The 14,235-nt window shown below is 39.6% G+C and overlaps 1 protein-coding gene across 3 annotated transcripts in view; it reads left to right on the forward strand.

The window, feature by feature from the left end:
* IRAK3 (interleukin 1 receptor associated kinase 3) overlaps window positions 1–14,235 on the forward strand; it is a 58,730-nt gene that overhangs the window by 1,558 nt on the left and 42,937 nt on the right. For 2 of the 3 annotated variants that reach the window (XM_017515841.2, XM_017515843.2), the window contains exon 2: window positions 13,044–13,226. In XM_017515841.2, the coding sequence (XP_017371330.1) occupies window positions 13,044–13,226 (183 nt within the window). The remainder of the gene's footprint in view (window positions 1–13,043; window positions 13,227–14,235) is intronic. The other variant, XM_017515842.2, reaches the window with a different exon arrangement.

Genomic DNA, 14,235 nt, shown 5'->3' on the forward strand with positions numbered 1-14,235 from the left:
TTTTTTTAACAGATCAGGAAACTGTGGTACAATTTGGTTAAGTAACTTGTTTCAGTTCACCAGCTGGAAGTGGAAGAGCCAGGATCTGGACCAAGGCAGTCTGGATCCAAGGCTTCTGCCTTTCACCCCAGCCACTCTGCACTCCTCCCCTTACTGCTGTGCTCTTTTTGTCTACAGCCTCCCTAAAGTACAGACATTTCTGGCATCAAAGAACAATTCAGTGAGCCATTTCAGTCATGCAGTCCCATTTTCCTAGTGGTGAAAATAAATGAGGACCACCCAAATGAGAACAAACAAAAGCTGTTTATTCAAAGCAAGGCAGTCAGCCACCATTACTTGAGTTTGGCAGAGACTCAAAAGCAGGCAGAGGATGGAGGAGGGTGAGAGAAGGCTTCAGCTATGTCCTGATTGGAGGCTGTTGATATGGGGAAGCTGTAGCTGAGCTACCAAAAGGGGGGCATTCTTTGTGTTTGTTTAGGAGTAGATAATTAATTGGCTTTCTCTGGTTGGCCTTAAGTTGGAAGTAGGAGCAAAAATTGAGGAAGCTGTCAGTAATTAATCAAGTCCTGGCCATTTGGGGCAGGTTGCTACAGGGGTTTGTGTTTGGCTGCCTGGGCTAGCTGCTACAGTTTACAATTGCTGACAGTTTAACTTCTTGGATACTGTAGACAGTAGGTCGGCTTCTTGGACTGGTTGATGCACATTGTCTTCAGAGTTCTATTTTTATATATAAGCCGGCCATTGTCCCTTTGTGTCATTCTCTCACAGGGAAAGAGTCTAAAATGTTTACTCCATGACACTTCAGCTGTAATTCATTGTGCAGGTGGTCATGCCTACTGACCGCCTGGACTACGTAGCTGGCCCTGACCATGTGCTTCACAGTTTTTGGCTCAGCAAGAAGGCAAGGCTAGCCCAGTTCAGAGTGTTGAGGCAACTGTCCATGCTAAACATGCTGAGTTTTCCTATGGGCACAGTGAAGGGAGAAAGGGGAGGAGATGCAAGTGGGGAAAACTTGACCTTTGCAAGGGGAAGGAGAGTGATGGAGGACTGAATCAAAGAGGCAGACCCTTGTATGCGCAGGACAGCTGAGAGCCCACTTTTAAATATAGAAAACAACTGTCATGGTACTAAGTAGAGCTCTCTCGAGCTGATCATGATTCTTGATGATGGGGAATATCAGGCTGTGTTTACAAAGGCAGCTCATACAGCAGCCTATATGATATGATCAGTGTGTGCAGGATAAGGTAAGCCAATCATTCACAAACCCAAATCATCTATGCAGCCTTTTAAATACACAGATTCCCAGGTCCCACTCCTAGAGCTGCTGATTCGATAAGTCTGGGTTGAGGGTCTAGCATCTTTCATTTTTTGTCAAGCCCCAGGAGTGAGTCTGATGCACAACCTGATTGGGAAGCCATTGCTTAGGCCAAATTCTCTTCTTGAATAGCGTCTTCACATAACAAATATTTTACTACAGTCTTTCATTACCTCATTTAATTACTTTTATCTTTAAACATATTCTACGTATTATTCTGCAAATCACTTCTGTCAAATATTGTTATTAAAAATAATGTAATCACAAGATAATGTATTCTGTGGTTATCATTGATGACTTTACGGCTTTTAGTGAAAGCAAGAGCCCAAAATCTTAAATTGGAAAATGTTATTTACCTTATAGACACGATAACGTACATACAGAACCTCTGGAGACAACTCATCTGATTGCATTACCATAGATTGATATTTAAATTAAATTGTTTAGAGCAGCTGACACCATAAAACCTCTTACCACTGATGATGCACTGAGAAATGCTTTTTGCAGATAATATGTAATAGGCTGTATTCAATTTTTTTCCTCTCAAGAAAGGAAAAAGAAATTACTATATAAATTATTACTAATTACTTAAAGAAATTAGATGTAAAATCACATTAAGTGTGCATTTGTGTATTCAATAAAGATTCAAAGTACTAGTAGTAATAATAATAAAGCTATCTCCTATTAAGGGCTTACTATTGGCCAGGCACTGTGGTAAGCATTTTACATGGATTATCTCATTTGCTTATCACAACAATTCTATGAGGTAGACACTCTTCCTATTTCCATTTTATAGATAGGGGAACTGATTCTCAGTGAATTTAAGTAACTTGCCTTGAGTCACAGTCCTCTAAATGGCACACCGAGATTCTAACCAGATGATCAGACTGCATAGCCTATGTCCTTTCTTTTCTTTTCTTTTTAAATTTTAGATAGATGTGGTTGTTTTTTAAGAACAGTTTTAAATTTGTAGAAAAGTTTAGAAGATAGTAGGAAAAATTCCTGGGTACTCTGCATCTTTCGCATACACTCCGCACCCAGTTTCCCATTATTAACATCTTGCATTCGTGGGCTACGTTCATTACAATATTGCACATTATTATTTACTAAATTCCATGCTTTATTCAGACTTCCTTTGCTTTTACCTGATGTCCTTTCTCTGTTCCAAGATCCTATCCAGGATACCACGTTATATTTATTTGTTGTATCCTCTTGGCTGTGATGGTTTCTCAGATTTTTTTCGTTTTTGATGACTTTGACAGTTTTGAGGAATACTGGTTGGTACTTATCTGCTATTTTGTAGACTGTTCCTCACCTGGGATTTGTCTGATGTTTTTCTCATGATCAGACTGAGGTTATGGATTTGGGGATGGAAAACCATAAAGTACTGACCTGTATCCAGGGTCAGTACTATTTATAGGAGTTATCACTGCTGATATTAACCACTGCTGATGTTAACCAGGCTGAGGTGGTATCTGTCAGCTCTCTGCCCTGTAAAATCACTGTATTTCCCCCTCTTTCTGTTTTGTACTTTTTGGAAGGAAATGACCTTATGCAGGAGAGCCTGTGTTTTTTGTGTTGCTGTTGTTGTTGTTGTCACTCGGTCGTCCAGGTTGAAGTGCGGTGGCACGATCACAACTCACTGCAGCCTCGACCTCCCAGGCTCCAGTGATCCTCCCACCTCAGCCTCCCAAATAGCTGGAACTGTAGGCATGTGCCACCATACCTGGCTAATTTTTTGTAGAGATGGGGCCAGGCTGGTCTCAAACTCCTGGGCTCAAGCAATCCTCCTGCTTCAGTCTCCCGAAGTGCTGGGATTACAGGTGTAGCCTCCGTGCCCAGATAAGCCTGGTTTTTTGACCACTGTGTTATTTATCTCACATTACAGTGTTATGTCTAACTCTCACTGCTCCTCTAAGTTAACACTCACTGCCCTGTTCCTCTTTATGGTAAAATTCCTCAAAAGGGCTATTTATACTCCAGGTCCTCCATTCTTCTTCGAACCCCTCCAGTCAGGCTTTCACTTCCCAGTGCTTCATTAAAATTCCTCTGATCCGAAGTCACCATGGCTAAATCCAATGGTTGGTTCAAAGTTTTGATATTATTTGATGTAGTTGATCACTCCTTCTTTGTTGAAGCACTTTTTCTGAACATTACATGCTCTTGCTGGGCATGGTGGCTCATGCCTGTAATCCTAGCAGTTTGGGAGGCCCAGGGGGGTAGATTGCTTGAGGCCAGGAGTTTGAGGCTAGCCTGGACAACACAGTGAAACTCCGTCACTACTAAAAATACAAAGTTAGCCTGGTGTGGTGGTGGGCGCCTGTAATCCCAGTTACTCGGAGGCTGAGGCAGGAGAATTCTTGAACATGGGGTACCAATGTTGTAGTGAGCTGGGATCGCACCACTGCACTCCAGCCTGGGTGGCAGAGCAAGACTCCTCTTAAAAAAAAAAAAAAAAAAAAAAGAGGGGAGGCGGATGGAGGCAGCAAACCACCATGGCATGTATGTACCTATGCAACAATCCTGCAGAATGCAGGACGTGCACATATGCCCCAGAGCCCAAATACAATTAAAAAAACAAAGAATATTACATGCTCCTTGTTTTATCTCTATGTCTTAGAGTGCTTCGACGGCTTAGTCCATGGACCTTATCTCTTCTGTTTATCTGCTAAATTCAAATAAATTCCATCTATATACTAACTCCCAAATTTCTAGCCCAGGTCTCCCTCTGGAAGGTCATCTTCATTCATCTGTTTGCCTATTTGACAGACACCTCCAACTTAACGGCTCAGAAGAGGAATTTTACCCCTCCCAAAGTTTTCCCATCTCAATAATGGCAGCTCCATCCTTCATTTGTTCAGGCCAAAAATATTAGCCTTTTGTGACTTAACTTTCTCTCACAAACCACATCCCGTCTCTCAGTAAATGATGCTGCTGACTGTGCCTTCAGGACCTATCTAATAATCTGACCACTTCTTACCACTGCCACCACAGTCATCCTGGTGCCAACCACCATCAGATTCCACCTGCACTATTTTAACAGTTGGCTGACTCGGCTCAGACTCCCTCCTACTGCCCTTGACCTGCTCAAGTGTCTTTTCAGCCCAGCGGTTGGCGAGCCTGTGATGCATGTAAAGCCTATGCTATCGTCGCTCTATTCAGAACCCTCTGGCGGCTTCCTCAGCCACTCAGAGCAAACCCTGAAGTCCTGCATGGCTTTTCTCACTTTCTTCTCCCTCTTGTTTGCTTGAAGCCAACCACATTAGCCTCCTTGTTTCCTGAACACTCAAGGAACATTCTTCCTGCCAGTAACCTGTAGGCTTGCTTCTTCACTTCCTTCATGGTTTTGTTTAAATCTTACCTACTCTGACCACTCTTTTGTTGCGTTTGGTTTTGTTTTTCTGAGATGCAGTTTTGCTCTTGTTGCACAGGCTAGAGTGGAATGATGCAATCTCAGCTCACTGCAACCTCCACCTCCTGGGTTCAAGCGATTGCCCTGCCTCAGCCTCCCAAGTAGCTGGGATTACAAGCGTCTACCACCACACCCGGCTAATTTTTTATATTTTTAGTAGAGACTGGGTTTCTCCATGTGGGCCAGGCTGGTCTTGAACTCCTGACCTTAGGTGATCCACACACCTCAGCCTCCCAAAATGCTGGGATTACAGGTGTGAGCACTGTGCCTGGCTGTGACCACTGTTTTAAAATTGATACCTCCCCCACTCCCTTATGCCTCTTTTCCAATTTATTTTTCTTTGTATCATTTACCACCTCTCACATACTTCATATGTGTAAATATCTCTATGTATGTATAATATAAACTATATACATATATAAACACATATATGTTTATTTGTTTATTCTCCATCTAGAAATAAGCTTCAAGGGGACAGGGATATTTACTTTCTTTGTTTCCTGCTGACTTTCTTAGCATCTAAAATTGTACTTAGCACAGAGGAGGCACTCAGTAAATATATGTGTTTTAAATAAATTAATGAATCAACAAATGTCTATTAAACATCCAAAACCTTGTTGGGCAGAATCTTTGACAAAGCAGTGTAAATACAATGTCCTAGTCCCTGCATGTAAGAATTTTCCAATTTAGTGTAGGCAACAGACCTATAAAAGTTTAACAAGGGAAGAATGTGTGGGGAAATAGTAATGATATTCACCTGGGAATGAAATTACATAGCTTCTGACTGAAACCTTGATGTTGAGGGTGAATTCTCTCCCGGAGGTAGTTAATGTTTGGTTCCTACCTGTGTCTGGGATTAAGAGAGCAGGACAGACAGAGGGGCACCTGGGAAGTCACGCACAGCCTTCCCCAGTTATGAGTCCTACTCATGCGTGGAGTAAAAAAATGTCCACATGAGCTTAAGTATGAATAAGAACTATTTCTTATAAAATGTATTAACTAGTAAGTGTTAATGCTTACAGTCTGGTGTGAAGAATAAATCTAACTTATAATTTTGACTTTTGTTTTACTTTTTTGGATTTAAAAAATATCTTTAATCTTAAAAGTTCTTTTAAAAAATTGCCTAATTTTTTGCATGCTTTGTAGAAAGAAAGAGGCATCTTTCCTTTTTCCATTACAATACCTAAAAACAAGCTTTGTGAGAATGTAGTCTTAATTTTGCAGGGATTATGGCATGTGGTTATATGCAAATACAATGAGTCCAAATACGGATGTGTTGCGTTATTTGAAAAATCCCCTTCAGAGACATATTTGCATATGGAGACATGATTTCTGCAACTGAAAACCCCGGAGGTTAGCAATATCTGGCAAATCGTGTACTCTTAAAACAGCCTTCAAGGACCTTTGAGCAACTGATTTCTGAACTTCTTAGGTTGACTTTTTGGCATATGGGACTCCAATATGACTTTCAACAAAAGATTTGTGTTCCAAAAAAATGGTTTTAAACAATGCTTAACTAACAGCATATTTTTCTTAATTTATATTTTCAGTTTAGAATGCTTTTAACTTTATCAACACGATTAGTCATTGAGAACTTTTCTCTTTATTTTTATTTGATATGTACGGTGAGTAAAGAGCGTCCTATATTCTGAAAGGGAACGAGTAAGGGAGAGTTGAATAAAATGATGAATATTGAAGAATGTAATTAACACGTCAGGAGTTTGCATTCCTGTTGTATCAGATTGGAGCTATTTTATAGAATTGGATCTAAATGAAGTATACATTTTATGGATGCTAATAATACTCTTTAGTGATGTTTCTATTCATAATGCATCATCATTAGAGAAAAGCTATTAAGTTGCAGTGTGAATCACCAGTTGGAAAAAAAGAAAATATTTCGTTTCCAGTCCGGAAGCAATCCATGCATGTAGGCAGTGTTCATTTTAACAGTCTGGGTCAGTTTTTTACCATGAACTTCTGCCATTAGAAAGATGCCTTTGACTAATCTAGCTTTCCCTAGATTTGGCACAAACACAGAACTTTCTGCCCCAGTCAGTGTTAGAGAACTTAAAACCCCAGTTCATTTGGCATCCGTTCATTCACATTCCAGCTGAATCTCAGAAATGTGCCTTAGGGAGAGCATCTGATATTGGCAGTTTCTCAGCCAAGTCACAGGACGGGACAGCACATAGTCATGGCCTGCTGCATTTTTAAAAGGGAAATTGAGAAACTAAAAAAAGAAAAAACGGAGAATGGAATTTATGGAAAGTATGGAATGAAAAGCTGACATTCCCTGGGACTTGAAATGTTAACTCTGGATTTCCTTAATTGCTATAAACTGTGCCTTTCCTACTGTGGGAATTGTTGCGAGCTAGAACATGTTTATACCTTTTTATATGTAAATATTTTATCTCAGACCCCTGCTACTAGATGGATCTTCCAAAAGGTGAAGCTTCAATCTTTGCATCACCTTTTCAGATATCTTAATTGGTCCCATTGATTTCAGAACAAAGTTCAGTTCTCATGCTAACAATCAGGGCCTCTGTCTGTCAATCAGCAAAAATGTATTGAACATGTAGTTTGTGGCCAAGCATGTTTCTGGAGATACAAGGTAATATAGAGACCTCCTGGAGCTTGTTTGCCTTTTTTTTTTTTTAACATGAACGCTTGGCTCCAAGCATTCTCGTGTCCCTTTAGCTCTCTCATGTCCCCTTCACTGTTTCTGAAACAATTCCGCATTTAACAGACCCTTTTCTATTCCTTTAGCCTAGCGAAAACTTGCCCCAAGCCACTTCTGTTGCAAAGCTAATTTGGTTACCCCTTCTTTCCTTCCCTGACTGTAGTAGTCCAAAAAATCATTTTTCCTCATCACCGTTGTTAAATTATGTGCATATGTCTTTTCCCAAAGTTTCAAAGGGTAGAGGGAACGATTTTATTTTGCAAAAGAAAAAGGAAGAAGCCTGTTCTTTAAATATTCATTACTGTGAATTTATATGATACATTATGCCTAATACTCTGTAAATATTAGCCAATTAATTTTCTTTTCTTTCTCCTTTTTGTTTTTGGAGACAGAGTCTCACTCTGTCACCCAGGCTGGAGTGCAGTGGTGCAGTCTCGGCTCACAGTAGCTTTAACCTCCTGGGCTCAAACTATCCTCCCACCTCAGCCACCCAAGTAGTTAGGACTACAAGTGCATGTACACTACCAAGCCTGGCTAAATTTTAAATTTTTCATAGAGATGGGGTTTTGCCATGTTGCCCAGTCTGGTCGTAAACTCCTGGGCTCAAGCGGTTCTCCTCCCTTGGTTTCCCAAAGTCCTGGGATTACAGGTGTGAGCCACTGCACTCAGCCTCAATTAATTTTCTAATAGAAAAAGTAGAAACCTAAACTTTCCCTTTCCTGAAATTTGATATTTAGAGTTCTCTTGTTGGAATGGTTATTTTGAGAATAGGAAGTGTTTTAAAGATTAGAGGTGTTACAATTAATTAGCAGGCCCAGGGAAGAGCAAGAAGATTTATTATATGTTTTAGGTGGGACTACAGGGACATTCGTTATTGAGAAGTTTGAGATTGTTCAGTGAGGCTGTTTTGCCTGGAGTTGTGTCGTAGGTCAATGGCAATGCCACTGCTAAATACACGTGTTCCTGTATTCACCCAGAGGCCCATGGTAATGCTCTGTTTTGACTAAGAACTTTTCTCCTTGGAAAGCAGGATAGTCTACAGGGCTCTGAGTCATTCATTTGTCTTGTTTTCAATCTGAAACTCTAGTGATTATTTTTTCCTCCCCAGGATACTGTACTCTATCCAAAACTTCTTTAAAATTGGCCTCTCTTTAGAAGTACTCAGCTTTAGACATGGCATGGCTCAGGCTCCTGAAACTACCCCTCTAGAAAGGCTTCCCTGGTGTTCTCATCTTTAGTTAGAGGCCTGTCTTCATGCTCAACCCACACTTGGAACATACAATTACTGTATTGTTGGCACATAGTAGATACTCAGCAAATGTTTGAACTGCACTGATTTGCAGTATTTCTCTTAAGAGTTTGTAGAAATAGCTAAATAAAGTGTTTTTTAAAAATGTGCCTCAACCAAATAGACTATCTCATCAGAAAGAAATATATTAAAATTACATTACCACATTTGGCTAATATTTTTGCTTTTTCAAGGCTTCTTTTTTAAAATGATAAGCTATCTAAAACATATATTGGCATTTGGATAGTCTTTGCCTCTTTGTGAAAATCATCTCTTCAAAGAGACGAGGAATGAATATATTCTTAGAACTTGAAATACGGAGGAAGGGCAAAGACATTCCAACTCAGTGATATCAGATGTTTTATTCTAGCTATTTTTCTTTCCTTACAGCCTAAGCATGCATTCAAATAGAATGTCTGGATTTTATCTTCCCTTGTTTGATAGATAATTACAAATGCTGCTACTCTCTTTAACTCTGTTCTGGTATAGATTGTAACAGAGTAACAAAATTCAAGGTATAACCTTGTGTATGTCAGTCGGGATAGACTAAGCTATGCTGCAGTAACAAGCACCACCAAAATCTCAGTGGTTTCACATAGCAGAAGTTTACTCTTTGCTCCCAGGAAGGGCACTGAGAGTTCAGCAAACTGTGCTCCATGTGGTGGCTCAGTATTTCAGGCTGGTTTCATCTTGAGGCAGCCCCCTGTCAACACGTGAATTGTGCCCTGGCTTTTCAGTGTTTCTGGCTGGAAGAGACACAGAGGGGTGTCTAACCTGAAAGGGCAGGGAAATGGAATCCTCTATAATGGAATAGAGGGTTGGAAGTATTGGTGGCACTAATAATGTCTACCATGTCAATTTTTAGCTCACAGAAAGAGGACCAGTAATGGTTTCATATTGTGAACGCTTTCAACTTTCAGGATTTACTCATAGCCCCAATGGGACCATAAAGTTGATGTAAACTGAATATTCCAGCAAAGGCCTGCAGAACCAGAAGTGGGCAGGGGGGATGCCATATTAAGGCAGAAGATATTGCCTTTCTGCTGGCTTGATTTCAAATATTATAATGGGTGTAGCAATTCCCTAAGAAATTAATAACCTTTGAACTCTGAAACAGACTTTTTTTTTGGAAACAGAGTCTCACTCTATCTGCCAGGCTGTGGTACAATGGCATGATCTCAGCTCACTGCAACCTCCGCCTCCTCAGTTCAAGTGGTTCTCCCACCTTAGCCTCCTGAGGAGCTGGGACTACAGGTGCACGCCACCATACCTGGCTAATTTTTGTATTTTTTTTAGTAGAGATGGAATTTTTTTTTTTTTTTTTTTTTTTTTTTTTTTTTTTTGAGAGAGTTTCGCTCTTGTTACCCAGGCTGGAGTGCAATGGCGCTATCTTGGCTCACCGCAACTTCCGCCTCCTGGGTTCAGGCAATTCTCCTGCCTCAGCCTCCTGAGTAGCTGGGATTACAGGCATGCGCCACCATGCCCAGCTAATGTTTTGTATTTTTAGTAGAGACGGGGTTTTACCATGTTGACCAGGATGGTCTCGATCTCTTGACCTCGTGATCCACCCGCCTCGGCCTCCCAAAGTGCTGGGATTACAGGCTTGAGCCACCGCGCCCGGCCTAGAGATGGAATTTTACCACGTTGGCCAGGCTGGTCTCAAACTCCTGACCTCAAGTGATCCTCCTGCCTCAGCCTCCCAAAGTGCTAGAATTACAGTTGTGAGCCACCACGCCTGGCCCTGAAACAGACTTTTAACAGAAGAAAGTTTCACAAGACTTATCATTCTTCTGAGATCTGAGCAACCATTGCCTTTTAAAAGCACATCTGACTTTGAAGTCTCTCCTTGGTGGAGAGAGGAGTTCTGTCTCCTATGAGGTCACCTTGGTTACTGCTGGAGGTCAGCTTCTACATATTGGTGTGTGGCAGGATGAAAGGGTGCTGAGCTCCTAAAACTGGTTATGGTGGCATGCCAGGGGTCCCCCATGACCACCCTCAGATAACAGTGGGATTTTGTCCACAGACCTGTATCCAGGATCCTAGATTTTTTAGTTTCTCTGGAAGATAAAGTTGTGAAAGGATGCCGCTGTCACCATCAATAGCCCAAAAACACATTGTTAATTTTAGTACTCAATATTTCAGATTGGGAATGCTATCATAGGAACAAGACCACCTTTTCTGTCACTTGCTTTCTTTCTCCCCCCTTTGCCTCAAAGTACACTTTAAAATTTGGAAGTTGTGCAGAAAGGCAATATAAATTTTCACTTGAAGAATCCTGTTAAATCAAGGCACCACAAACACTCATATACTTTCAGTACAGCTTTAAGATGTTTATGCAAAACCTTAATTGAATTATTTAAAGCCTAGTATCCTAGTAAAACATTTCCCTGATTTTTCCCAGATTTTAGCTTTTAATCTCTCAAAAATGTTCAATAGCAAGACAGGGGGAACAAGACACCATTCCTCAAACCTTCAACAACTGAATCTAACTGTATTACAACTGAATAACAGCCATGCTGAAGGGGTGAGGAAGAAAAGAATAAACTAAGTCACTTTGGTACACACAGCATCTTAACTGGATATGCTTTTATGCTAAGGACAGAAAGAATTATTGTGTTCTAATTTTGTTAATGTGTTTCTCACAGGGGTATGGGTTGGCAATTCTGAAAGTACTTTATCTGCATTATAGAGTTAAACAAACAAGTAAATATATTATCAATAATATTATTGTTGAAGAATAAAGTTACAAATGAGGAAGGATTGAAATATACCTTGTGATATTGGATTAGAATCAGAAGCATCAGAATAAATTCTTGGTGTTTAACATATGCACATACAGATAGAAAGAGAGATCCGTGGATTGGTGTACATACCTATATTTCCTTGCTCTGTGTTCTTGGAGGGCCTAGAGGCAATGGAACCCTGGCCACAGTGAGCAATTTTAGCACCGGGATTGAGCTTCTATACACCATTGTCCAACAAAGAAACCAGCGATCATTAGACAAATAATTCTAGTCGTGGGAAGGGAGAAATACTAAATGAGCCTGGAGCACCTTGTAGCACCAGAAAACAAGGAGATACTCACAAAAAGATAGAGCTTGTCAAAAGAGCACAAGAGGCCTGCTGTGGTAGTTCACACATGTAATCTCAGCACTTTGGAAGGCCAAGGCAGGTAGATTGCTTGAGCATGAACCTAGGAATTTGAGACCAGTTGGGGCAACATGGCAAAACCCATCTCTACCAAAAAAGAAAAAAAAAAAACCCACACAAATACAAAAATTTGCTGGGCATGATGGTGCAGTGCACACCTACAGGTGTAGCTATTCGGGAGGCTGAGATGGTAGAATTGCTTGAGCCTGGGAGTTGGAGGCTGCAGTGAGCTGAGATTGCCCCACTGCACTCTGACCTGGGTGACAGAGTGAGATCCTGTCTCAAACAAAAAAAAAAGGAAAAAAAAATGGAGTAAAAAAAAAGAACACAAGAGCCAACCTAAATGGACAAAGCTAGAACAATTTTAGCAACAAAATTGTTAATGATAGTACTGGATTTTAACCTGTAGGATAAAATAAACATCCATGAGCCCATAGATATAAATAAACAACTGGATAAATAAATAAATAAATGTAGGAGAAAGGATAGCTGTTTTTTACAGAAGAGTTCATGAGCATAGAAGGAACAAGGGAAAATAGAAAAATCACCATTAAGCAAATACCGTAGTAATAATTGTGATAAATAAGATCCACTGGCGGATGCAAATATTAGTGGCCCAAATCCGAGGAGAAGCAGGGTATTTTCATAATCTTAAAGTAGCTCCCCCTAAATATTTGTTAATTGTAAAGGGAAAGATAATTTTATAGTAAAGACCCTGAAGATACTCCCTTCACCAAGTGATCAAAATAAACATTATTATTGATAAGACATTCCTATCCTAAACCTCTTGATATTATGTGCTGATAAGGACAATATAATTTACTGTCCTGAAAGACAAGGAAAGACCGAGGGAGCATCACAGATCGGAGGAAATTAAGTAGAAGGAACAATTAAATATAAGATCGAAAATTGGATAGGATCTTAGAACAGAAAACGGGCATTCGTGGAAAAACATGTGAAGTTAGAGTAAGGTTTGCAGTTATCACTGATTCTGATCATTGTATTGTGGTTAGTAAGATGTCAGCATTAGCAGAAGGCAGGTGAGTATATGCCAAATGAGTTCAAAATAAAAGTTATAAATTAGAGGAAAGTTAAAGTTATAAATAAGAGGAAATAAAACATAAGGTATGCAAAAACAATTATTTCAATGAAAGTACAGTAAACAATTCTTTGTTTCTTTATATTTCAATTTCCACAGCAGAGCGACTTTCAAACAGCTGGCTGGATGTTCGTCATATTGAAAAATATGTAGACCAAGGTAAAAGTGGAACAAGAGAATTACTTTGGTCATGGGCACAGAAAAACAAGACCATCGGTGACCTTTTACAGGTCCTCCAGGAGATGGGGCATCATCGAGCTATTCATTTAATCACAAACCATGGTAAATGCTGATTCTTATAATGTGGCTCTTAATCTGTAATAGGAACTGTAATTTGTAAATCTGAATATTGCATTTTATCCAAGACATTGACTCATGCTGTGTGTCAGTGATTCCTTACCTGTGACTTTTATCTGGAAGGGACTTTCCAGCTTCACATTTTCTCGTGACACTTTCTTCCCTTATCATTTAATGTATACAACATATTTCTTTCTACCACTTTATAGTTTTGTCTTTTTTTTTTAAATTTACTTTTACTTACAAACTACACTTTTAAAAATGTTTCACTTTTATCAGTTAATAGAATCAGTTCTCTGTCAAAAACTCTGAAACTCTTTGAGTCATAAACATAATTGGAATCACAGTATTTAAGACACAGACCATGCTATTCTTTTACTATATAAGTTAAAAACATAATTGCATTTCCACCTATATTTAATATTTTATATTATACCTCCAGAATAATCTTGGATGTTTCTTTTATCTCTTTTATCTTCACTGCTGTTTTTACACCACAGGCCTTAACCCTGCCTTACTTGTTTACTACTCATATCCCAGTAGCCTAATTCTTCCCTTTGTTTATCTTCGCTCTTTCTGATGCTGTGTCATGCCTTATATTTAGAGCAACCTGGTCAATAAAGCTTATGAAGCTTTCTCCATTTATTCTTTGTCAGCGAAATAATCTAACATCACCTGTTCTGTTTGCTTCACTTAGATGTATTCATTTCAACAATAATGATCTTGGGTCTTACTTTACAGACCCGAGGCTCTTAGGTTGGAAACTCTTTTTAATCAACATCTTTAATCTTTGGCTCTTTTCCTACGGTCATGTTTTTAGTTTTGTGTATTTGCACACATGTTCTTTGGTAATATACTTAGTGCACATGAGCCCTTGCACACACACAAGGGATCCTGAGATATTTGTACCAGAAAACTGTAGCTTCACATTGACTTTTATTTTGATTTTTCCTATTAATGGGATATTAGTTTCTTTTTTTTTTTTTTTTTTTTT

Source organism: Cebus imitator, unplaced genomic scaffold (genome assembly GCF_001604975.1).
Source record: "Cebus imitator isolate Cc_AM_T3 unplaced genomic scaffold, Cebus_imitator-1.0 Scaffold562, whole genome shotgun sequence".
NCBI classification, from domain to species: domain Eukaryota; kingdom Metazoa; phylum Chordata; class Mammalia; order Primates; family Cebidae; genus Cebus; species Cebus imitator.